The 26,581-nt window shown below is 38.5% G+C and overlaps 3 protein-coding genes across 3 annotated transcripts; 2 read left to right on the top strand and 1 right to left on the bottom strand.

Moving 5' to 3' along the window:
• The first annotated feature begins 1,052 nt into the window (after positions 1–1,052).
• On the top strand, positions 1,053–4,611 carry lbhl (LBH regulator of WNT signaling pathway, like). The gene is made up of 3 exons (XM_044120364.1): positions 1,053–1,106; positions 1,518–1,809; positions 3,197–4,611. Exons 1-3 carry the CDS (start codon positions 1,053–1,055, stop codon positions 3,265–3,267), a joined length of 417 nt encoding a protein of 138 aa, XP_043976299.1. The 3' UTR covers positions 3,268–4,611.
• Positions 4,612–6,582: 1,971 nt separating this feature from the next.
• LOC122832088 (C5a anaphylatoxin chemotactic receptor 1) lies at positions 6,583–8,801 on the top strand. Its single transcript, XM_044118485.1, has 2 exons — positions 6,583–6,671; positions 6,828–8,801. Exon 2 carries the CDS (start codon positions 6,840–6,842, stop codon positions 7,893–7,895), a length of 1,056 nt encoding a protein of 351 aa, XP_043974420.1. The 5' UTR covers positions 6,583–6,671; positions 6,828–6,839; the 3' UTR covers positions 7,896–8,801.
• Positions 8,802–10,319: 1,518 nt separating this feature from the next.
• On the bottom strand, positions 10,320–26,406 carry LOC122832087 (dapper homolog 3-like). The gene is made up of 4 exons (XM_044118484.1): positions 25,864–26,406; positions 14,462–14,594; positions 13,993–14,103; positions 10,320–13,555 (listed from the first exon to the last, which is right to left on the bottom strand). Exons 1-4 carry the CDS (start codon positions 26,092–26,094, stop codon positions 12,078–12,080), a joined length of 1,953 nt encoding a protein of 650 aa, XP_043974419.1. The 5' UTR covers positions 26,095–26,406; the 3' UTR covers positions 10,320–12,077.
• Positions 26,407–26,581: the final 175 nt, after the last annotated feature.

Below are 26,581 nucleotides of genomic sequence, written 5' to 3'. Positions count from 1 at the left end.
ATGGAACGAACAAAATGAGAAGCAGGGAGAAAAGAAGAAGCAAAACACGAGAACGGAATAAGTAGAGTCTCTGCAGGCCTTTTTATTTCCCATCAGGTATTATGCAGGTGGGACATTCACAAACCCATCCATGTTACTGACAGAAGAAAACCCAACCTAACCCAACCTGGCGAAAATAAAACAGAGCATTCGCTCAGGCAGGTTCCGAGTCAGACAATCAAATAAGGGGGAAAGACTGCAGACTATGATCCATTTTAATTTCCAACCCAGTTTGAACTGTGTATTAATCTGCAGAATTAATGTGTTTCACTTTGTGTGTGGGAGTCATGCTCGCACGCATTTGTACCAGGATTGGGCAACTTGACATAGGACATAAAATCTATGAGCCAATCAAAACGCTGCGATGCTTGATGACGTGACTCTGTGGTAATTGAACTTTAATGCTGAGGCACATGGTGGCAACGGTGAGGTTACATGGAAGATCAGATGATTTGACTCAGTGGAACAATCTTTCAAAACAGTTCACCCACAATCTTCCTGAAACTTCAGCACTTTTATGCTAATAAAGCGAACTAAAGAAACTGCAAACTACTGCAAATTTGCACACAAATCAAATAAAAATATGAAGTGAGAGTTACACTAATGTGAATGCAGCCGTCATTCTAAATTGGTATTTACATTATTATGCAACATTTGATTTCCCTTAGTTTAATTTTACTCTCTCTGCAGGGGTGTGCAGAACATGAGTGATCAAGATGAAAACTGCGAAGATATGCAGAAGAAGGACCAAAGACTGCCATTCCAGGTGGGCGCTGTCATCATTATAGCACTACAATGTTGCAAAGTTACCTGAACATTTCCGAATCTTTTTTTGAATAGCTGATAATTTTGCATAGCTATGATGTAGAGTACTCAGTTTCATACAACATACAACAGAGAGATCTACAACTGAATGTCATGTAAGGCATAAGAGATATAAAGTGTTTGAAATGAGCTGAAAGGAGGAATACAGAAGACACCCTAAAGTAGGACCTTGGGGGATACCGCAAGCAATGGAAGAAGAGGAAGTTTTGAATTTAGAAGCAGCAACAGAAAAGGATCAGAATGTCAGGATGAACCAAATAAAATCCTTAAATCAGGTCTAACATGAGCAAAACAACATTCTCTTGCAGCAGTATGCACCACTATGCTTGAGAAAGAGCAGTAGCATTAGAATAAGATGTATGGAAACTAGGCTGAAAACTTTAATTGAGGTTGTTTATTCCAATCAGCTGTGAGCTTGAAGAATTTTAGGTAATTCTTCAAATTCTATTAAAATGGAAGTATACGATCCTAAAGAACATTATCTATTCAGCTTTAGCAGCTGAATAGAAAATGTCGGATTTTGTTGACTTTGTAATCTGCAGGAATATTTACTTTGAAAAACAGAGAATTAAATAGACAACAACAGAGGGTATTTTCAAGCTTGAGAGCAAGATTATTTATTTTTTTCAATTCTTAACCAATGATTCTTCCAGATTTTCCCAGACCCGATAGAAATCGTCTTGGGCCCAGAGGCGTCACTGAACAGTCCAGCTCGGGACAAGGAGCGTCTGCCTTCTATCGTTGTGGAACCCACAGAAGTGAGCGAAGTGGAAAGTGGTGAGCTGCGCTGGCCTCCCGAGAACATAGAAACAGAAGACGATGAGGAGGACCTGTTCCTGGAGCAGTGCATTCCCCCAGCCAACATTGCTGACTGGGGAGAAGATGAGGAAGAGGCGGAGACATCAATAATACTGCAGCAGCAGCATCCGGGCTTGACACTCCTTGGTGAGCTGGTGAACATTCCCACAGTGTTGGACTTTCCTTTGTAGTTACAAAAATTTTATTTGAATCTATCATTTGCTTTTGTCCTTAGCAGGATTGGCCAATATTGAAGGGCACATATGAATATTTTAATGTTTGATTGAGCAATCAAACATTTTAGGGTCTTAAGTCAAAATGGAGCAAACAAAGACTTTAAAGAAATATGCTCATAATAAACTGCTGTCTTAAATAGGATGAAACAAAGCTCACTGTTTATAGAGAGATTTCACATCACACTGGTACTTTATCTGTTCGCATTTTTTTAAAGCTAATGATGTAATATTTTGCAAGGAAGCATAAACAGAACAGGAAATTTGCACACAACCTCATTTCCAAACAAAGCTGAAATTTCTCTTCATGTTACGACACTTTCTGTGATTTTTCTGATGGCCTTCTCTCACTACAAGGAAAAAAAAGCAAAAATATACCTAGTTCCCTTTGAAAATAACTGAAAGAATACACTACACGTTAATTTAAAAATGTTAAAGACAATAAAGTAACAAGGGCAGTTTGGCACTAACTGGGATAATAAATATGTGCAGCCAGAACAACATCAAGACAATGACGCTATAGGAAATGCAATAGTATTTGTAAACCTAAAAACAAAAACTGCATAATTTTGAATATTTAGAAAAGTAAACTCAGATTCTTTTTGTCTGTGTTACACCAGGACAACTCTAAAATAAATCCCTCCATCAATCCAGTTTTCAAAAACACCTTTGAAATGTTTCGATTTGTCATTTTTTCATTAGTTTTAAGCCCTTGCCATTATTTAATTAGATACTTACTTTGAGAAATAGGTTTTAAAAATAAAAACACACACAGCATAAAACAAATTCCTACCTGAAAATTAAAAGAATTACCTTCCTTTTTGCCTTTTGAAACTTGATGTCCAGAATGAGGGATTGCTGCAGTGCTACCCACCTATTGCAAACAACTGCCACATCCTTTTCGGGTGAAGTAATTGCTGCAAAGCCAGTCACTCATTTGAAATAGCTGGACTTCATTTGAAAGAAACCTTTATGACATAAACCGAATTTGACTGCATTGTTATATATCTAATATTTCTGTACATCAACTGGACCTTATTGTTTTGTAAAATGCTTTGAGATGACATTAGATTTGAATTGGTTCTATATATATATATATATATATATATATATATATATATATATATATATATATATATATATATATAAAAGTAATTGGCAGGTCAACAAAGACCAGCACAGGGTAAAGACAGATGACCCATGCATGCTTTTGAAGGCCATTCAAACTCTCTGAATTTTATGGTGTGTAGTTTTGCAATGCTTTAGAACTCAATCACCACTTTTTTTTTTTGTTTCTGCAGACCTTCAGTCTGATGCATTTAGAGATGACACCCCAACGCTTCCTCCCAACAGTGCCCCCACCTTCCACTAAGAACATGGCCTCTGCTGACCCTGTGAGGAAACATCTTGAGATGAACTGTGGCAATAACTGTTGGGATGGAAAAACAAGCAAACAAATAAAACAAAAACAAAACAGCTGCAGAGTAGCAAACATGTTATCACGGTAATAGTTGTTAGGTAAAAAAAATAAATTAATAATAAAAAATGCAACATAAAACAACGAGGCAACCGGGACATTTTGGGTCAGTGTCTTTGACTGGAAGGGTTTTGATATTTTTTGATCAGGGAAGATGATCATCAAAACACAAATGGACAGATTTGGGTTTTTTTAAAGTTTATTTTAAGGCAACATTTAGCTGAAATTGAAGGTTGGTGTTGTTTTTCTTTTGGGATGGTTCATATTCTCAAAAACGCTGATGTTGCAACATTCTTTTTCTTTTCTGCTACTTTTCCTTTCACATAGTTTAGTTGAAATATTTATGTGCTTATTCCTCCAGTAGGTTGGATGTAGTAAAGCTGCCTGCTGATGGTTCATATAAATTGGAACTGCACAGGACTTTGACATGTGTTTTCCGTTACTTTCAGCAGCAAAAAACAAACAGTTCTTGAAGTAAGATAAATGTTTGAACAGATTAAACCCCAAAATGTTTTTGCTTTTGTGGGAAACCTAACTATACAGACGTTATTATTTTAAATTTAAACAATAAAGTATTTATTCTCTTTATATGGGAAAGATGACGGTTGCAGTATATTTAGTATTTTAAATATTCCTTGTTTACTTGTACACACTCCATTAACGTAAAAACATATGAACTTGAAGTTTCTCATGTAATGAGACCAAACAACTGAACTAAAATTAAATATTATAACATGTTGTTTATGTACTTCAAATGTCGACAAATTCTTTGAATGCTGTATCATTTCAATGTGTGAAATTTTCCTCACAGGTTTAACATTTTCTACGAAGTATAAATTTACATATTTGTTTCAATGTTTTTTACATAAGAGCATCTTTGAATGTCAGACGTGGAAAAATGTTTCCCATGTTGTTCTTCATGTTACCACACAATATAATTTTTGTGGAACACATTGGAAAATGTTCTTCAGTTCAAATGTTTCCTCAAATGTTACAAGACAACGTCATTCCCATAAGTTTACACAATAAAATTTTCAAGTGTTCGACATGCAGGGCAACGTTTTCTCAAGTTCCCGTTTAATACACAATATGATTTTCAAATCAGAAAAGTTTGCTGGAAAGCAATTCATGTGTAAAACACAAACATTAGTGTGATATCATGTGTACCTACTTTTCGAAAATGTCTATTTTGTTTGAAAAAATAAATGTTGCCACTGACCGAGTCAATGAAACTTGTAGCGGTAAAGTTCTTTGAGTTTCTGAATAAAATAATCCAGGATTGCTGATGACATAATTATTTCATTCAGGCGTGTTGAAGCAGAGATGCATCTAAAAGTTTCAGGTCATCAGCAGTGTTGGCATAGTTACTTTGAAAAAGTAACTTTAATCAGACTACTGATTACTCCTTGAAAAAGTAACTTAGTTATATTACTGACTACTTGATTTGGAAAGTAACTAAGTTACACTAAAAGTAACTTTTTAGTTACTTTCAGCAGTTGTTAACAACACTCTGCCTCCTGTGAAAATTACATTGATCTTTGTCAATTCTTAATTGTAAGCTATTTTATAATGGTAACATCAACAATGTGTCTCCACTGATAAGGTTGAACTGAAGAGGAGATTGTACAAAAAATAAAAAACCTGAGTAATTTTTGTGGTCCACTGTTGTCTGGAAAACTCTAACTTCAGGTTCTGTGTTACGCCCTCTTTGGTGTCACAGCGGACAGAGCTCCTCCTGCAGCTCCACAGCTCAGATGGCTGCACAGATTTGTGACACGTATCTTAATATTAATAATTATAGTGGCGTTAAATTGCCATTATAATCATTGCCAACTACGGACACGTTCATTAGTGGCTGTTTTCACGTTTATTGCGCTGTTCATATTAGTCTCGATGTTTGCAGTTTTCTGGAGCGCAACGCGAAGCTCGACGTCATTCAGAGGTAATATATTAACTTGACATTAACAAAGACACAGCGGGACGGATCATCCGGTAAATGATGGACAGGGAGAGACTGACTAAAACTAGCTTAATGACGGACAAATTCTGGGATTTATTGTGAGTCTCTGTTTATTTCCAAACCCAAATGAGCAACTTCACGTTCAAAAACGAGCCCAAAAAGGCGCAACCCGCCACTCATTAAATCTGCAAGCGACTTTAAAAAAATGAAGCCCAAAGCCGCTTATAATAATCGGACTTGGCGACAGAAACTCAAAATAGTTCCAGTTTTTCCACCAACAAAATGCGTCATCCTCCATTGTTTACATTTCTGTCGCATAGAGACGGTCCTCGACAAGACGAGTAGAGGAAATACGATTAAATAACAAAAGAAGATAGTAACGCACAGTGATTTTGATAAGTAACTGTAGTCTGACTACTCGATTTGAAATAGCAACGCGTTATATTACTCGTTACTGAAAAAAGTGGTCCGACGTCAGTAACGCGTTACAAATTAACGCGTTACTGACATCACTGGTCATCAGCCATGAAGGACTGGAGAACACCTAGCAAGATTATGAGATTCCTCCACAGGACATATGCTTTAAGTAGTGCAATAAAATAAATAATGGATAATAAGTTTTTCTTTTTTTCCTAAGCAAAAATCTAAAGTAAAATACACTTCAACACTCAAAAGAAAAACACAATAATGACAAATAAGAAACTTGTCATAATATGTAACAAAAAAGTAAAATTCCTGTTTCTTAAATATGTCCAGGAAATTATAAACACCAGCTTGAAGGAAACGGAAGTCACGGATGTCACAACAGAAGCGAGAAGAGCCAGAATCATGAACAAGTGAAAGTATAATCCTTCATGAAGAGGAAAAAACATTTTAAAATTAATAGCTGTGAAGAACATTGTACTGAGGGTTGACAAAAAAGGACAAAATAAATATAAATGAAGTAAATAAAAATAATATTTATACTTGTTGCACTGTGCTCCCTGTATAAATAATGCCCAATCACTTACAGGAGCACTTAAACACCTTTAGCTGTGATATATCTGTTTCAATTTCCTAGAAATTCACTAGCATGCACAAAATAGTACATTACAATGTCATAAACTTTCAAAACTTGACATTGTGCAAGATGTTCAAGTTGTTCAGATTCACACTTTCTCTACGTAATCACTCTGTTAAATTCTCATTGGACAGAACTGTGTAGTGACTTGTGCAATTGTACTGATGGGTGTGTGTGTGTTACGGGGGTTGGAGTTGTTAAAGCTACTCTTAAATGCAGTTGCAGCTTCATAAAATTCTGTTAAAGATTTAGGGTGGAGCTCCAACAAACCAGTCAACCGTAAGTAGGCACATTCATTAAATCTAATAGGTTTTTATTAGTTTGTGTTTTTTCAGAGGTAATCTACATACCCTTATGGGAATGTACACTAGATTATTGTCTCTAAAATGAAATTAGACAATAATTATTTCAATAAAATCTTGTCTTCACTTGCAGGTTTAATTTACTATGGATTTAGAATTTTCCAACAATATTAGTGACACTTTTAACTTCTCTGAAGATACCTCCTACGACCTCTTTGGGGAGAATTTCACAGAGTTCAACTTTTTTCCTGAAATTCAACCCATACAGATAGTGTCTCTGGTTCTCTACGCCCTGGTGGTCCTGCTTGGAGTACCTGGTAATGTGCTGGTTTTGTGGGTGACTGGTTTCTGCATGAACCGCTCGGTCACCTCGATATGGTTCCTGAATCTGGCGCTGACTGATCTTCTGTGCTGCCTGTCCCTCCCTCTGCTCATGGTCCCCCTGGCACATGACGACCACTGGCACTTCGGTCCACTAGCCTGCACTCTAGTGAAAGGCCTTTTCTATTTGGTGATGTACGCTAGCGTTCTGCAGTTGGTTCTGATCAGTGTGGATCGGCTGTTGCTCGTTAAAAAAGCCATATGGTGCCAGAACAACAGGCGACCCAAGCAAGCTGTATGGGCATGTGTGGCTATGTGGTGCTTGGCTCTTCTAGGCAGTATCCCTCAGTTTGTCCACGCCCGACAGATTGAAAAAGGGGACCTTAAGAGGGAATGTGTCCTAGTATACACCAAAGAAAATGTTTGGCCCATCGCATTCTTTCGGTTTATGATGGGATTCATCCTCCCCTTCTTTGTCATTGTCATCAGTCACCTGGTTGTCTACAGCACCACCCGGAGGGGAATATCACGTGGTCGACCCAGATCCAAACGAACCCTGAGAGTCATTGTCGTTGTGGTGCTGAGCTTCTTCTTGTGCTGGCTCCCCGTGCACATCATGGACTTTATCGAACTGGCCACCCCTCTGCGTTCTTCTCATCGACCAAGAATCTACCTGGCCCAGGTGCTGGCAATCTGTCTGGCATACTTCAACAGCTGCCTCAACCCTCTGATCTACGTGTGCATAGGGCGAAGTTTCAAAGACAGCATGAACCGCTCCCTGCGTCACGTCCTTCACTTCGCTACAGAGGACCCAGCCTCAAAGGGGAGTACAAACGACACCAAGAGCACCAGCAACGAAAGGGTGATGACCAAAATCTGATGGACTTGTGTTTACAACCAACCTACAGTCTTTAATTCCTATGGAAAAACTATGTGAATGTTAACTCTATGCAAGTTTCTTTGCCAAGAACTTAAATTCAGTTTAGAATCAACTCTGAAATGTATCCCATGTTAGTTTTTCCAAACAGACCATGTAAAACAGAATAGCTGACTTTGCAAAAGCAGCCGTTGGGTTGAGTTCCCCATTGTTGCTAAGCAGGATGTCTTGCACAATCTGTGATGTTCTAAAAGTTCATTTTTATGTATTTAAAACAAAAAAAAAAGGCCCACTTCTTCTTTTATAGAAAACATGTTTTTGTTTTGTTTTTACTTTGTCTTGCATATTACACTGCTATCAGAGTAATTTATATTTATATTATATTCTCTCTTCATGACTTAAATTTCCCAGTAGAGTTGGTAGGGCTGGCAGTTTTATCATTTAAGTTGCTGTTCCTGATACAGACCACAAGAGGGAGACATTTTCTAAACATCTGAAGGTAAAAAGCGTATATTGCTTGTATTGTATTTTATTTAATATAATGTAGCTTTGATAAAATTGATTCTTAACAAGTGTTCTATTAAAATAATGGATTTTTTTTGTTTGACGTTTACATAAAGACAGTTTTATAAGAATTACAAAGATTACATATGTATATTGTTTCTATTTTTAAAAATGGTATTTTAAGGCATTGTAACGATAGCTTAAAGTTTTCTTTTTTAAAACAAGTTAACATGTTTGCAGATTTATTTTTCCCTGAAATTTTCTACAGGAACTTCTATTATTCCTTTGTGAAATGTTTTGGAAAATATGTAAATATACACGTATTTTGTTCGACACTGTCACTGGTGTACTTAAACATGGAAATAATAGTAGTCTTATTCAAAAATAAATATCCTTAAACATTTACTCTTCCAACAATTTACTATAATATTTTCCTTTTTCTCTGGAACTCTGCATGCCAGCAGAAAAAAGACAACAGATTTGATTACTAGTCTTAAAATGTTGAAAAAATGAAGCACCACTCACATTGGGAAGGTATTTTTTTTAATTATTATTTATTAAATCATAAAAAAGTAAACAAAACCCACAAAATGTGTACAAAAAAAAGTTACCAAATAGACACAAAATTACAATTTACATACTACATTCATTGCAAACAAGGCCACGTGATGATATATACAAAAGCAAAAATTTACAAGTGTGGAGTTCCTATCCCTGTGTTTTTATTGAACTTGTGCACTTAGATATACTTTAAGCACATGCATATATGCATACTGATATGGCAACATGATATCTACTGGACATTGTCACTCAGTCCTCTTAATTATTGCTTCTCAGTAACGCAAAGCGGTGTCTCTACAAATTGGCAGTCAACATTAAACCACAAGTATGAAGAGTTGAAGACAGTGACAGCTAAAAATAATGCTCTGCACATTCAGTTCCTGTTCAGGGTTTCCCTATCAGCAAGTTCACCCTGACACAACTTTGCAACAACGACTGAATATTTGTGCTGATTTTAACTGTTTAATAATTGCCAACCTTTTCTCATTTCAACAAATGCTTTAATTTAGAATAGAAATGCCTGTTAGGACATAAAATATGATTTGTGATAATTCTCTAAAAACAAGTTTATTCATGGGGAAAAGAGTAGGGCTGCACCGATTGCAGTTTTCTAGCCGATCGCCGATTACTGATCATTTAAAAAGCCTAACTTACCGATTCCGGCAATTTTGGTCTGAAATGTTGCTTAATATATCAAGAAAGTTGCTGAATTGGCAATAATGGGGTGACTATTGTTAACTGTAAATGTGCAGACATGACCTGGTCGGTCAGTTTGTCAGTCAAACCTTTCTCACAGGAGAAACAAAAAGCACAGTGGTTGATTTTTAGACCTTTGCTGAGGTTGATAACATCGGTGGATAAGATCGGCTTCACATGTAAAAATCAGCCGAGCACCGATCTCCCAAAATTAATAAAATCGGATGGCCAATAAATATGCACCACAATAAATTGTGCAACCCTAGAAAATACAGACACGTATTCATTCCCAGGAAAGACTTCAAGTTGGCACACGGTCACTAGTTATCGTTCAGGAAAAAGGTTTTAGGTTCAAAATCTTCAGACCCAGAGGTTCCTTATATAGAGTTTGTACGCTCACTCTGTGTATGAATAAATTATCGCTTCTTCAGTTTCATCCCCCGGGTTCAAATTATGCATTTTAGGGAAACTGAGGGCTCTGTGTTGCTCCAAGGTCTATGTGTGTGTCAATAGTTTTTATATCTTGTATGTGATCCTTGTGATTAACTGGTGCTTTGTCCTGGGTGTACCTTGGCTATGGTCTACTCACCACTTAAGATAAGCATTACCTCCACGATACTGTGAGGAATAAACATTTATTGACAATGAATTAATATATGCTATATCTCTCCAAGATTTTTTTTTTTTTTTTTTGAGAAATGATTAGAAAAAAAAGCTACACAACCCTTGGCTAGCAAACTGAAATCATGGCGAGTGTTTAGTCAGTGAGTTTGCAAAAAATAATAGATATGGCACAACATTATTTTGTTTAACAGCTGAAGACTTAAGTCTAATTAAGCAGGTGAGTGAGTGGTTGTATACCTTAAGGAGATTTTGGATCTGGAAAAAAGAATCCAAGTAAGATAACAGCTAGCTGGCTAATTGAGAGTAATGGTCATACAAATGCAACAAAAGATGTACCTTGTGCATGCATGCTAAAAGTTTATAGCAAATTAAAGCAAAATGAAGAAGTTGTAAAAGGGAAAAATTAAGGTAGACCAATGAGGACATGAAAGCAGTAGGACAGGAAAGCTCAAGGTAAAAGAAAAAGCATGTTTGCAAACCCCCCCCCCCCAAAAAAAACAACCCCAAAACAACAAAACATACCGACAGAAATAAGGCCATCCTGTAAAACTTAAACTGAAAGACATACCGGTATATGTCTTTTAACAATGAAAAGCAAAACAAGAACCACCATCATGTAAGAAAGAAAGAAGGTTTCTTTTGTTACTCGACACCCAATTACTTTTTGTCTCTTGACATGTTTCAGCGTTCTACTACCGTCTTCGTCAGAGGTCTCCCAGCTGTTGCTCGTTTGCTGTTTGAAACAGTAGCTGGGAGGCCCCTGACAAAGACAGAATGTTGAAACATGTCAAGTATGTCTGAAGAGACAAAAAGTAATAAGGTGTCTAATAAGAAAGAATCATTGAGATATACATATAGATACAATGATTTTTATTGGCACATGAAAGAAGTTGGCTAAAAAGAAGCAAACATGGAGCGTGGATAATTAGAAGAAAGTAGGTGAAGTAGTGAAGTAAAAATGTTGTGCTCAAGAGGAGAATGAATTTTGTTTCATTGAAATTCGTTGGAATTAAAATTAATCATCTCTAACCATACCCGGACAAAGATCACTGCTGGAAGAAAATACTCAAAACTCGACAGTCAATAATGATATGGGGTTGTGAGACCGACAACAGGACAAATAAAGGGGAAAATATTCTTCAGGAAATGCAACTCATTGTCAGGACCAGCAAACAAATTGCAATCCAGTTGGAGATACACAAAATGGTGCATGACATTCTTCAAGAGATTTCATCTACTTCTTCTGCAAAAATTGTAATTAACTAAATTAAAGTTTTACGTGTTTTAGGTACACTTTACATAGCCAGAATACCATAGATATTCATTAAATTAATTTTGTGTCATAGATTTAAATATTTTTCATTTATTTTATGCAGGTAGTAGCAAATTCTTGAACCCCACACTCCAGATCTGATTTATTTAAAAGGCAATAAACCTAAACAAACCAAACAAAACAAAACAAAACAAAAAAAAAAAACCAATGCAAGCTAAATTGCTTAATTTTATGGCTGTTTCTGTTAGCACAGTGTAGCATGAATCAATGAGGATGGTGCCCATCATTTTAGTATCTGATGGTTGTCGAATTGAAAATTATTTCAACCAGACAGAAAGCGGAGGTCATACTATATTTCAATCAATTTTGTGAATGTAAATGCATTTCATCAGGGATACGGAAGAGGTAGGTTTATTTTAATGAATGGATTTATTTTTTTAGTGTAGAATTTGTGGCCAAAAGGAACAGCCATGAAGATGTTCAGAGCTGTTTAATACGTTCATGATACAGGCTGTGGGAGATTAGACTCACACAGTGGTCATGACTTTAAGTGACCCTGTTCGGAATCTGAGTATCTTCTTTTTAAGAGCGTGGGAGGCTTTGATCTTGACGAAGGCTTTGGGCTGAGTCGCAGCACTGGCATTGGCTTGTGGAGACGCAGACGATGATGAAGAGGTAGAAGCAAGGCGAGGCGGTAGCTGCTGGGGCCACACAAGCCCCCCGCTCTCATCCGAATCACTGGACAGAGAGCTGGATGGCGGGGAGTACACCTCGCTCATGCTGGATTCAGACTCTGCGGGGGCAGCCCCGGCGTAACCCTCCTCGCTGTGGCACAAGGGGGCCCGGGCCTGAGAGTCCTGGTGCCAACGCTGGGCGTGCTGATGGTGGGACTGGGAGCACGAGTGACTGTGACGAGCTTTTCGAGAAGATCGTTTATGCGGCTGCGCTGCATTCTGGATCTCACCCTCATCCTGGCTGAGCTCCAGGTTGGAGCACCAGCGGCGGTTTCCACTGTGGCCCTTGCTGGCCACTTGGGGTGCAGTGATTTGGCTTTGGTTCTGGGCAGGATTGGTTCGTCCCGGACGCCTCTCTGTGGTGCTGTACCTCCTGTCAGGGACCACTCTCTGTCCTGGAAGGCTGTTTTCAGAATGGGATCGGTTGGTTTTGTTGTTTGCCTTCTTGGATTTCTGTCGATCATTATGATTCTTTTTAGGAGCTTTGGACTTTGAATTGGACTGATCAGGAGAGGCAGCTGCTCGATTGGCCTTTGACTGTTCAGGTTTGTAATGTCTGGGGGACCGTACAGGAGCATGACAGGCTTGTCCTGGGATATACTGAGCACTTACTAAGTTGTGTACTTGGTAAACAGAGGGTTGTGGATGTAGATAATGTTGGGGGGATGGAGGTTCACAGCAAAGGTCAACGCCACAATTTGGCTCTAAGGAGGGCAGAGGTGATGGCAGTCTCCCTGTCAGGGGGTTTGGTCTGGGCTGGGGGTAGGAGAGAGGCAAATAACAACCCTCCTCAAAAGATGGGGCCTCTGCCCTCCGGGCTTCCCCCTCAGGCAGGTCACAACCCCATTCCTGACTCTTAAGTTTTGCCAATAGGTCAACATGGGGCTGACAATGGGGGTCAGGAAGACGTTGCTCTGTGGTTAAAGAGGGAGTTCTCCTGTGTCCGGAGGCACCGCTGTATGTGGGGTCAGGGGTCAGGGTGGTCCGAGGCTGACATGGCCGCGGCAGAAGAGCGTAACGCTGGATGAGACTCAGCATGTAACCTTCCACTCTGAAAGCCTGCTGGTAGTCCTCCTCTGTGATCTGATCCTCTGCAGGCGGCTGCTGCTGCCAGGTGTGGCTGGTAACGCTGGTGTCCCACCGCCAAGAGTCTCCAACTGAGCCTTCCTCAACAATGCCCTCTAGTGGTGGGTGAGGTGCAGAGAAGGAGCGTGGAAGGCTGGGCCGAATAACTGGTGCATCAAATTCCCCATTCAGCATGAAGTTGTCTCCTAATTATCAAGAGAAACAATGCATGCTGTCATACTAAGCTAAAATTTAGTATGACTATATGCACAAAATATGGTAACCATTTCAAACAATAAGACTGCTTAAGCTTAACCTCCTTACAGGTTAGACAGGTTGGCCTACCTGCTAATAATCCTTAAATATTTATAAAATAGAGTTTGCATAAAATGCTGTGAAGTTCTTAAGATTTAAGTTTTAAAAGACTGTATGAATCCAATTTCTACTTGGCCCTTTGGACTAGCTGTTAGCTTCAACCTCTGCAACTGCAAACTAGACCAGACATAAATGGTATAATCTACGGCTTGTTTCTAACAGAACATTATTCCAAATAACCTTGGTTGGTAGTTTTAAGAAGAGCTTATTCTGAGGATGGCAGTGTCCTAGGCTACATTTAGGTAAACCACTTCCAAAGTTTTCTTACCTAAAGACTTTGGTCTGTCATTGGTGTAAGTCCAGGAGGAGACAGGCTCAGTGGGCTCAGCTGAGGAGGGTTTTCCTTTTGGTGATTGTCCCTCACTTGAATCATAAAAACCTGGAACCACACCAACACAAAGCATATGTCTCATTTATCATCCCTTCCTGTTAACTTCTCTAAAATATTCTGCTGAGTACTGACAACTTCAAATCACATTTTGGAAATGCCGTAGTCCACAAAACTCATTTACAAGTTCCCAGATTTTGAATAAATATGACTGGCAGAAGGTAATGAAACCTCAGTCTGAGTAGTTTCAAGATAATTGTTTTGTTTTCTAATTATTTTATTCAACACCATGCTTAGCTGCAGTACTAAAAATTATTCAATCACAAAGAGCTTTTGAATTTAGAAAATCCTTAATTACACGGCTGACAGATTTGTTGGGACAGAAAAGCTTTTAAACAGCAGGAGTTACCAGAACTCGGCCGACTGTCACCGGCGTCTCGTTGAGCTCCCTCACAGCAGCCGTCATCGATGTCAATCTTCAGATCTTCTACCTGCTGTTCCAGTGCCTGCATAAGGCCCCATGGAGCGCTGTGGAGAGCGCTCTGCAACACAAACACATGCAGATTGTTTAACCGTTCTCTCTGTTGTTCTGCACTGTTGATATGTGATCTTGCTACAAGGATTAAGAAGCAACACATGGCAGTTCAGATATCAAACCAATACTTGGAATGAAAATACTTAAGTTCCTAGAAAAGGCACAGCTGTATGTTTTTGCTGCGTGCTTTCCCAGCTGTAGATCTTATTTTGCTTGACATTTATCTCTCCTGAGTGTTTTCACAAAGCCGAGTTGTGTGTCCATTTATTTGATAGATATGAAACAATGAGATGAAACATAAAATAAATGATCTTTTGTCAAGTTGCATGAACTGATAAACAATAGGTCTTCCTTAAATGATTTGGGGATTAGCTTAGGTTCATCTTATGACAAAGAAAGAAAATGGCAAAAATGAATCAAGACTAAATGTCAAAACAAATAAAAGAACAAATCACACGTATATTTTGTGTACCCAAAGTACAAATGTGTGCATTATTGAAGTGAATCCATACGAAGCAACGATATCTGACACTATGGGGTCCAACATCCAAGGGGGCTGAAATGGAGGGCAGTCAGTTGGAACATGAATAATTCAACGATGTCTGATGGGTGGGGAGATGTACTTTAACTTCGCTGGGGGTGTACATGCACACACACACACACACACACACACACACACACACACGCACACACGCCCACACGCCCACACACAAGCAGATAATGACTCATTCTATTTAAACAGGCAAATGTGATGAATAATAAGAGACAAATTTATGATGTGAAATTCATTTAAAAACACTCATTATGTTCTTGTTAAAAGTTAGGTTGGGTGATATGGACTTAAATGTTTGTCAGAATATTTTGTGATACTTCTAGTGCTAACAATAACTGATAAACAGGTGAAAATCATTTGCAGTATTTTATGGCATTAGATTGTATGGCTGGGTCTGCAAGTCACTGCCTCTACAAAAACACAAATGCTGTTCTTATTTGATTATAATAACAAATAACAAGCGTTACAATAAATGCTCATTCATAACTTCAACGAGATCTTGACTATATATTATGAGGATAGTGTTATTGCATAGTATGAGAATATGTATGTGCTATATGTACAAGTTTTTTTTTTTTACATAAATTATTTAGTTAATTTCTCTTGAAGTCTTTTCATTTTTACTTTTCATTATGCTTTTCATTTCCAGTGTTTGTTTTCTTTGACATTTTAAATGGCAGACAGACAGAAAGAAAAAAAACAAAGAAAGAAAGGAGAACAAAGGGGAAAATAAAAAAGAAAGAAAGAAAAAGAAGGAAAAAGAAAATAATAGAAGGGAGGGAAAGAATTGTACTGACAGGGAATCTGAACACACAGCTCTGGTCAGCCTTTAAGTTGTTGCCAGGCTGGCTCTGTCAGATGGTGACATCATCTGACACACACTCTAACATCTGCAGACACTTGCTTGCAAGCTTGTCTGGATTTGTTAGCAAACACTATTGTGTATCTGTGACTTCTGAGGATAATGCATTGACCTGTAATCCTACACCAGCTGCATGGAAAATCTTAAGACCTACCAGGTCTTCAAAAATCTAAAGATTTTTAATCTCATAATTTTACCCACAAGGTGGTAACATCCATACCATATGACTGTAAAAACAAACCTAGGTCTTACAGGTCTTTTGGTTTGTTGTGGCTAATGCCGCTAATACTCAAGTCTTCTATTCCAGAAGGTTGAGCATGTCTTTGTGACAAGGTGACACTATTTACACTGTTGACCTTCTGTAATGAAGCGTCTGCTGCTGCCTGTGCTCTCCTGCACTTCTTTGGTCCCCGTCTTTGTTTCCCAGGACCAAATGAAACACTGCCGTGAGGAAAGTGATCAATGCAGTTGATGAGATATCACCAAAAAGCTCATTAAACAAAAGAACCGAGTTCTTTTCTCTTTTACTTGGAGACAATTGTTTTTGTTAAGTCAAATGATGCCCAAACACCTGTAAAAAGGCATTATTACTAAATAAGGTCTTGCAGTTTCTCATGTCTATGTTTTAGAAGATCTTGGTACTAATCAGCAATATTTCTTAAAATAGAAACTCACCACCATATATGGATGGAGATGTTTTATCTGGTTTTATATGTTTTAAAACCATGTGTAGGGTCAAGATACTGCTTTCAGACAATATTTCTTTTGACATCATCTTTGTCTCTTCACCTTATGAACTCACTTTTGAGCTACAGTTTCTGCTATCACTGCTGTCATCAGGACAGACTATGTGTGTTATGCACTGACAGCCGAGTTTGATGTGTTGTATGTAGTGTCACCGCTAATAGACACCTTTAATATCAGCCGTTCATTACTGCCTGGTCATTGCTTTCTTAACATATTTCTCAACTTGTGACATGAAAATGATTATATAGCTGAAAAGGAAAAGTTGCAAAGGTGTTTATATGTGTGCTCTTCAGCCAAGCACCCTAAAGTCTATTTGTCCTGCTTTTGTTCCATATGTGCTCCTAATGCAAATAACCACTGTTGTAGGGCAAATAACCCAAGCGATGCTTCCAACATGACCTCCTGACCCCAAACACGGTCTTTCTTTGTGTGGACAAGGCCGCTTATTGTCTTACTGTACACAAAGCCCCAGCATTGATGCATCAATATGTTTTGAGTGGAGAGCTTTGCTTTGGCTGCTGTTAGGACGGTTGGGTCAGGAAATGGCCTGGAGGAAGGGACGCTATTGGAAATCAAGTAATCAATTATTCTGTTTCATGGAATCAATTTCTCACCACCTCTTTAGGTACTCGCACATACACAGGGACTCATGCTGACACACTTAAATACTATGAATAATGCCGGGTCCAAAATAATAATCCTGCACAAACAAACTAATCTTAGTGGAAGAGAAGACTTTGTGGTTCATATTAAAGCATGGTTTGTTTTCTCAGACTCACTGACAGACCTGACAGATCTCACACTGGCATGCTGACAATGTGTGCACTGTAGCACTGCTGCTTTACTGCATCCTGTGTCCCACAGTGGTGGGGGATGTGGGAGACAGCAGACGCAGTGAAGCCAGACTCTCTTGGAATCAGAGCTGTTACAAAGCAGGCAAACAAAACATCTGGGATACTTGTATTTCAATTGGAGCAAGTTCGTGGATGAGTTTCACTTAACAGAGTCATATCAGCAGAAATAAAGACTAAAAAAGACCAAAGAGTTGGAAGCTTTATCTTCATCAGCATGAAGGCAGAATGAAATCAGTCAGATGGGAGGATTTGTGAAGGTCAAAAAAAATAAATCAAAAACAAAACATAGTGGAGCGTTTGTCTGTTAAAAATATGTCTGGTAAGTTAATAGCATTGAAATGTTTTGAAATTTCTCCAGAAACGTAGTGATAGCCATGTTTGTCCGGATCTATGTCATTGACACAGGACATGCTTAGAAATTTTTAAATGACAACGCATCTGTAGGTTTCTGTTTTGTGTAGAGAACCCTTTATATCCCATAAATACTGATGTATAACGCTACATATTACTTCTGATCAAAATGATGTGGTTTTACTCATAACTCAGTAGATACAAATTAAAAGTGCCCTTTAGAACTAGGTTATATCCAGAAAGGTTTAAGGAGATTTGGAAACTAATTTGTTGAATTTTTAAGAGCACAGTCCCAGGCTGATACTGTCAGACTGCTGCTTTTTATGCATAGATTTTTTGATTAACAAGCTTAAATTTAAAATATATATATATAATAGTAAGTGTAAGTGTATACTAGTAAGTGCATAGTGTTTCTTGTCTCCTAAAGTAGCGGAAAGTCTTAAAAGTTCCATGTTCCTCTTCCTCCTTTGTCCTTCCATCCTAAGGACTAAATGTACATGGCTGCTCATTTGTGTCGTAGCACAACTACAGCGTGGTCTGAAATAAGAACACTTTCAGAATGTAGAGAAGAGGGGAGACAAGGCATGCAGCCAACAGGCCCGACCCTATGTAATTAAAGCTATGTAGAGACTGGATCCACACAGAGAGGTCTGTGGGAGACTGGATCCTCACACATGCACACCCATACGCGCACACACACCGACCCTGCCCCCAGTTTCACTAGTTGACTTTACTTGTGATCTCTTGTTTTCACAAGCTCATGGTCATATTTTAAATCCCTTATCTCAACAGTGTAAATGTTTCTTTAAGATTCTTTCATTACAGTTTGACAGAGGGGCTATTCTGAACAGATGCAGTGTTTATATAGCAGAGTCTGTGAGTACACTCTTGACTCTGTTCTACAGTGGTTTGTAGGAAGCAGATTAAGTTGAAAAGAATCCCTAAACAGACACGAAGCGAGCTCAGTTTATGTGTTAGAGATTTTCAACCTATTTAGAGTCCACTTAAAGAGGTTGATTTGACTATTTTCTGCATGAGCATAAGTGTCTGAATCTAAGCAGGAACCAAAGTAACTCAAGAAGCTGAATGCTGGAGCAAAAGCAACATAAATCAAAGAGCAAAACATGCAAATTGACTGTCACTGATTACTGATGTGCTGCTGTCTTAACACCAGAACACACACAACCTGATGGCTTATCACACAATCCTGCAGAGTACGGCAAGTAATTCATCATACAAGCCAATAATACTAATAATACAAAAGCTCTAAAGCACATTTCTATCATACACTTCTTCCCAGTAATATGTTTGAGGTTTCAGCTCCATATATCAACAGCAACTTTCTTCCAGTCTGGAACATTCTTATGACAAATATAAATACATCTACTTGCTCTAAAGCTGTTGGTTATAAGTTTCATTCTGGATGTCCAGAATAAATCAACATTTCACCTTAACACAATTTAATGTAACAAAAATCTGTAAATCCATCTTCCTGCATACCCTTCATTTAAAAACTAGTAAAAAGTGTAATCAACTTAATGAGTGATGACGACTTACTTACAGTTTAGTTTGATTACATGCTACAGGGGGCTACCATATATGTCTACACTCACAATCAAAATGTGGATTTGATTATATCCGCCGATCCACAGGGTTAATTTAAAGAATTTCACTTTGGTTTCAAAAATCAAGCTCTCCTTTCCTAATTGACACGTGTGTCACATGTTCATGCAAAATTCATACAATCCCTCCCACCCTCTCCAAACTCTCTCAGCAGGGTTGCTCAGAGGCAGGTCAGAGCTCCATGCTTTCTCAGCTGCTGTCTGGTGTCCCGCAGCTGTCAGCACCTTCATCACCACACACACTGTATCTAGGAAAAATAAGGCCCCCTCACTCTGTCTGGGGACCCACTGTCACATCGGAAACACACACGCACCAACAAACACTAACACCCGAGCGGTCTCCAGGGTCAAATGTTTCTCTGCCACACTTTACTGGCTTGGACCTGTATAGAAGATGAGACTGGAGGTTGGAAGGGGGTCTTGAGCGCAGATGTTGACCTGATATTTGTGAAGTCTCAATTTGAGACTGCAGCTAAATTAAAGTTGTGCAGAAATCCCTCAGAGGAAATTCCAACTTAATTATTAACACACATGGATTACCATAACAATTGATAAAAATCAATCTAGACTCAAGTTGATCTGGGATTTTTGTTTGTTTCATTTTTCTTTTAGTCTGTGCACAGATGTGGGGTCCAGAAACCCTGGTGCGAATTGGAAACACATGCCCGTCACGTAGCTATTTCTCAAAATTCAATTTGTACTAATCTTGTTTGGACAGAGCGATGCACAAAGTTCTGATTCGGACGTAGAGTCAGCCCTCAGACTGCGTCATGGCACCGGATACAAGGCCCGCTTATGCGCGCCTCGTCTTCTGACTGAGATCGGCATGATTAGTATTCTGCTCCATGTGCGTCTTTTGTTAGACCACCAGCGGAGCAGGGGCGCAGACACAGGCAGGGAGGAAGGAGGTGTGGCGATTGGATACTCTTTTTATAATGTCTTATTTTTATGACAGCACATTGATTGAGAAAACAAAAAACATAGAGCCTAACCTATAAAACTGGTTTGATAATTTGCATTTATTTAACTTGGGCACCTTTGAATCTGTGATTTTAGTAAAATTATATTAGATTAACTGCTAAAGTGTAATTTTAAAAATGCATTTGCACCATTAAGATTCTATGTTGTATAATCACTTAAAGTTTACACAATAGGTAAAATTTGCCAGAATGGACTCTAATATCTAACTGGAAGTACAAACAATATATACAAAATAGATAATATAATAGGATAATAAAAGGTATTTCTGCTGGGTCCCAATTGTCAGTATAGAACCAGGAAGCAAACCTTCAATGTTTCCTTGATAGTCTTGTTCTGTTCTCCATATTAAAAAGAACAAACTTAGGTTTAATTAAGACATACAGTGTTACTGCACTTTTAAGATGTGTTTTAAAAGACGTAATGTGAACCAATTAACTGACAACCACAGCTAAGATGTTTCACCACAGGGTTTGAAACAGGCTTTAATTCTGTCACCAACAAGGAAACTTCTTTATTAAATCTCTTTTTTTAGAAGTTGATACATATATGCAAAATATTTCTCCCTCACATTGTTCTGATCACCTAGTACATTTAATTTTCAAAGATTGACTGAGCAGGAATTTTTAAAGGGTTATTTAATTTACCAAGATTAAATAGCTATCCATACCAAACTGGTCTTATGTGAAAAACAACTAACTCATAAATTAGTTGTGAATAACCACGTATTTTCAAGAGCTAAGCATATTTTTATGAACAATATACAGATATGAATGCCCCCTGACCTCTGCAATCAAAAAATCACTCAAATAGAACTTGAAAAGCCACCTTAAGTAGAATAAAACAGGGGAAATGTAATCATCCAAGCCTATTGTGAAAAATAACCTGATTTTTTACATTACATGACTCACTCTTCATGCATGTTCAGACTCTTATCTCGGTCACAAAATACCTCAGTGCTAAAAATATATCCACAAACTAGCAAAAAAACAAAGGTCTCCAGAAAGTGTCTTTGTAAAGGGGAAAAGGTTCTGTGAAGAGACGGAATCAGAGTCTGTGATTTCCACAAAAAAAAAAAAAAAAAGAAAGCTACATTTAGCAGACAATACTAAGAGTCCTACTCAAAATATAAATGTATTGCGACCTGCAATTTTGGCACAACAAGCCCGTTCTGCATACCCTGTGGCAACAGGATTTCTAATGAGGCAACGAAGTCTTCAAAACTGCCTTAGATGGGACCGTCTCGCTACAAAGAAACAGGCGCGGGGCTCTCACTGATTCAGAGTTATGGTGAGTTGTATTTTTCCTATACTTTATTTGTTTTAGTGGTATATCTTACTTTAAAGACTTATTTAAATGTTATTATAGTGACTAGTAAGCATTAAGGGGCAGAGAGGATCTGACTCATGTTTGCTGTTGGTGCAGTGTTGTAGGGATGCTGCTAATAAAGTTACAACTACATATAGGATTCATATCTATATTTTAAAAACACCCAGTTTTTATGCCAGAACTTAAAGACTGCTTCATGAAAGTATATTGTCTGTTACTCAACCGGTCCATGAAAGGGTTACAAAGCCATTTTACTAAGAGTTTTGAACAACAGAAAACTACAGTGAGAGTGATTTTCCACAAAAAAGGCAACATGAAACACTGCAGCACCCCGAAGCAGAGCAAACCAAAACTACTTCAGGGCGCATCAACCTCTCATCCAGGAGGCCACAAAAGAATCTTAGACAAGATCTAAAAACATCTAAACAATAATGAGACAAATATGACATCCATGGAAAAGTTATGAGACCAAAATCACTGTTAATAAATTAGAACACAAAAGAACAACTAACATTTTATTTTAAATGTCTTCATGACATTAATTCTGCTCTTCAGTAGAAAATACTGAGGAAGGTTTGCCTTTGTTTAGTTTGTGACCTTAAGGTCAAGCAAACTCGGGTTATGCATCAGGAAAATAATGCATATCAACAAGTCCACCTTTACCCATCTTAAAAACACAAAATTAAGGTTTAAAACGGCCTAGTCAAAGTCTGGACATTAATCAAATGCGGGTGCATGATTTTTCAAACATTTGATTGTAGTTGTGGGGTGGCACAATTAGATATTAAATATTAGATATTTAAAATTACTTTTTGTGCTTTTTATATTAAAATTCGTTCAACATCACATTAAAGTGCGACCCAACATATAGAACAGAAAAAAAAATCTAAAGAGAACTCTATATTTTTTTTCTAGTAACCCATATAACCACAGAGTTGCCAGCTCCCACTAAAGCTTTTCTTTTATTTGCCTCATTTTTTCCTTGGTCCAATGTCTCTCCAGATAAGCAGAGTGTTTTTTTGCCAAAAGGGAAAACTCTTTTTCTGCACTGCATCTTGTCATTCTAAACCACTGTATTTGTGTTTCTATGAAGTCTTGATCTGTGTTTTTTTCTTTGCACCAGCTCACTTTGGGATCTATTCTTACAAAAAAAATCCTTTCAGCATATGACTGTCAGATTTACCTGCCCCTGACATGCTCCATCAACTCTCATTGGATTGTCTTGACCTAAAGGCTTGCATGATTATGATATTTCTGAGTTTCAATGAAAAGGGAACAAATATTATTTTACACAGACCAAGTTGTATCTCACACTGTTTGGTTGCCTAGAGCCATGCATCAAACAGCATGTTGCAAACCTGGGATTAATTATAGACACAGATTTTCCTATTTTCGGAACGGTTTCCTCCAGTTGAGACAAATAAGATTTAAACTACTTTTCTCAACTTTTCTCTTTAATTATTAGACAGTCATCTGTGTTTCCTGTTTTTAAGCATCTTTTAAAGCTACATATTTACCCAGTAGCAATAGGCCCATTGTGAGTTGAGCTGTTGCTACTCTTTTCATATTTGTTTTATTTCTTGGATTTTACATGTTCTTATTTTTATAGCACCTTGGGTAAGATAGATTTTTTTTTAAACATACTCTCTAAATAAATTCTCCTGGAGCTCTGGAGGTGCTTGACTTCTAATTATAAAGATCACATTAGTTTCCATAAAGCAATAACTTCATAACGTACAGTCATGATGTGGTGGTGGCGGTTGATGGACCCAAATGGAGAGACAGAGGTGGCAAATGGATTTGGAAATTTAATGAAAAGATAATTTAGAACTTACAAAATCACTGGGAGCCTAGTCAAAAACACAAACCAAAACAAATCCAAAGAAGGCGAACAACAGGGAGACACAAGGAGAACACGCAGGTTTGTGACAGGAGTAGATGAGAGAACCTGGCAAGTAGTGAGTAAGAGTGAAATGCTTAAGTACTGGGGAGGTTGAATGCTGAACAAAAGACCTAGGCTGATGAGCTAATAAGTTGCAGGTGTGAGTGGAGGGAGCGGTGACAGACTGAGGAGAGGAAGAGAGAGAAAGTAGTACAGGGGAGCGAGGAAGAGTACACAATGGAACAGGAAATAAATCTAACACTGAAGAATAACTAGGCTAAGAAAACAATTATACTAGAGTGACAGAGAAGAACTAGACACAACAAATAAACATGATAAACTAGAATCACTAAGGGAGAACTGAAGTGGAAACAAGGCAGAACTAATAGAAAAAACTAAGGAATACAAAAATATGACAAAATCCAAAATCATACTCAAACAAAAGTATAATTCGGGTTGATAAAATGTGAACAACTTCAATGGCTTGAACTAAATGCCTTTTTGTCAGTGCATAAAGTCAAATGGTTTGTTCTTCATTTTCAAAAAAAAAAAAAAAAAGCTTTTAGATTGAGGCATAAAAAACACTACTTAAATAAATGAAGCCCACTTGGGATATAGCTTGCCGCCGGCAGAACATGTCAGGCTCCGTTTTTCTTTCCTCTTGTTCAATGTACCCTCCCTATTTTCTTGGTTTTCATCTTTAAGATGATTAAGGATTTAATCCTTGAAAGAGTTCACTTATATTTATTCTACATAACTGCAGAGAAAAGTTTGAGCTCTATGTGAGAACACAACATGGATTTAAGGAAAATTTGACAACACAAGCAAAGCGGTTTGTGTAGGAGGGCAGTCTGGGATGGACATGTTTCATTACAAAGATCTTCAGGGATCATTTAGAGTCAAGCTGTTGTAAAAGCTTTGCAATAAGGTCAGCGCATTCCATTAGGATGACATTAAAATGTTTAAGATGTTTCCTGCAGAGCAGCAACAACATTGGCCAGACTTTGAAACAAGCCTAATTCTTTCACTTCGCCCCACCATGCATGCACCAAAATGACTTTTGTCATACATCTTTTGCAGACGTTGTCATGCATAGTAGCAATCGTCATGGCACTCGGTCAAACTCTTGCTCAAACATCTATGCTTAAACCTTTTGCAGCTGTATGCAACTGGAGTATGTCAAAATCTGTCAAATGTTGCTTTTCCACCAAACTGTTTACTGACAGGGTAATTATCTTGATTCTTCTCCCTCTTCTGACGTCATTTACCAATATACTTAACAGCAGTCCCATAAGTAACTTGGTATTCTTTGAAAGCTCACTGTGGAATTACAAACTTTATTACCCTGCTGTTTTAATTTTAGGGGAACATTTGCTATTGAAACCAATTCAACGTTTATTTAATATCCTCTAAAACCCCTTCTAAAGATTTCAGACATAAAACAGAGAAGACGCTCTTTGTCTCCTGTGGGAAACGCTCTTCTCTCGTACTTAAACTTTTGCTTGTCTTGATTAACCCAGTTTTCTATTCTTATAATCCTGGCATTGTCACAGAACGATAGGCGCAACTTTACCAAAGCTTTGCCTCAAAAAAAGGTAAAAACTCTAAAAGACAATTTAGCGTGCAGCTTACGAGCGTAGACGCGAATTTTTTTTATTTTATGATGTGCAGAAAGCACAAATGAGAGCTTGTTAAGGGGTGAGACCTACAAAAGTCTTCAACGAGGGAACAAAGGGCCATTAAATAGAGGGTCTGTGCCACAAGCGGCGGCTGCTCCTCCCCCTGATTTCGCTACCCACAGGCATAAATCTCAACCCAAAGCACAGAAACGCATTACAGCCTTTCATACAGAGAGCCTATTTATCAAGTTGGGTAACTTTTTTGCAGTTAGAGGTCAACTCAGTACAAAAGGCGCTGGCCCAAAAGCAGAGTCCACGCAACGGTCAAGCAGATCACAATGGAGATTGTCTGCAGGCTTTCAGATATTTAAACGTGTGTAAGCACTACAAATGTCATGACTAAAAGAGGAGTAAATCAATGCTGTTTGGGGCTACGGGAATTCAAACAGTAAAAAAGACGCTCAGTAGAAACTTCTTACCAGCTGACGCCTGAGCGTCAAGTTTTCCTGGCCCCAGCTGCTGAAGCATTCCAGCTCTCCTCTTGAGCCATCCTGGGCTGGAGGCTCTCCCAGAGCCAGCGCTCCCAGCACAAGACACTCCTGCCTCTGTCTGCGGAGCTCCAGCTCACACAGCCCGGCCAGACTCGCCTCCAAGCGATCCTTGGTTCGACTGCGCTCCACGGTTGCTGGAAACGAGAGCGCACGCTGCATCTCCACTCAAAGAAAAACCCGCTATAAGGTGCAGAAAAAAAATCAAACCGTGTCAGATTTTTTTTTTCTTGTCTTCGGTTGGTACAGTTTTAGGAGAGCAAACGCAAACTACAGAGGGTCAAATTCCATCCCATTCCTCGTGACTGGGCGGTTATCTTGGAGCAGCGGCATGGTTCCTCCGACCTTCTCTGAGCTGCACATTTTTTTTTTTTTGACTCGCAGCTGTCAAACGCATCCCTAGAGCCCCGCCTTCGGCGGAGCGGCCACGGAGGGAAATTGGGGGAGTCATCCCGCTTCTCCCCCTCCACCCACTTTTGTAAAATCAGTTTAAGCAGTCATTGGATCCTGGAGGCTGGGCTGAGGTGCTGAGCTCTGAAGTGTCCCATCCCCCTTGATTCCTTACAGTGACGCGTCGACCTCACCCATCCCAGGACTAATGGACTTCCAAGGGGGATGGTTATATTTCCATGATTTAAACACTGGGATC

This window comes from Gambusia affinis, linkage group LG06, assembly GCF_019740435.1.
Source record: "Gambusia affinis linkage group LG06, SWU_Gaff_1.0, whole genome shotgun sequence".
In the NCBI taxonomy this organism is placed as follows: domain Eukaryota; kingdom Metazoa; phylum Chordata; class Actinopteri; order Cyprinodontiformes; family Poeciliidae; genus Gambusia; species Gambusia affinis.
This window is presented reverse-complemented; position numbering and strand designations above follow the sequence as displayed.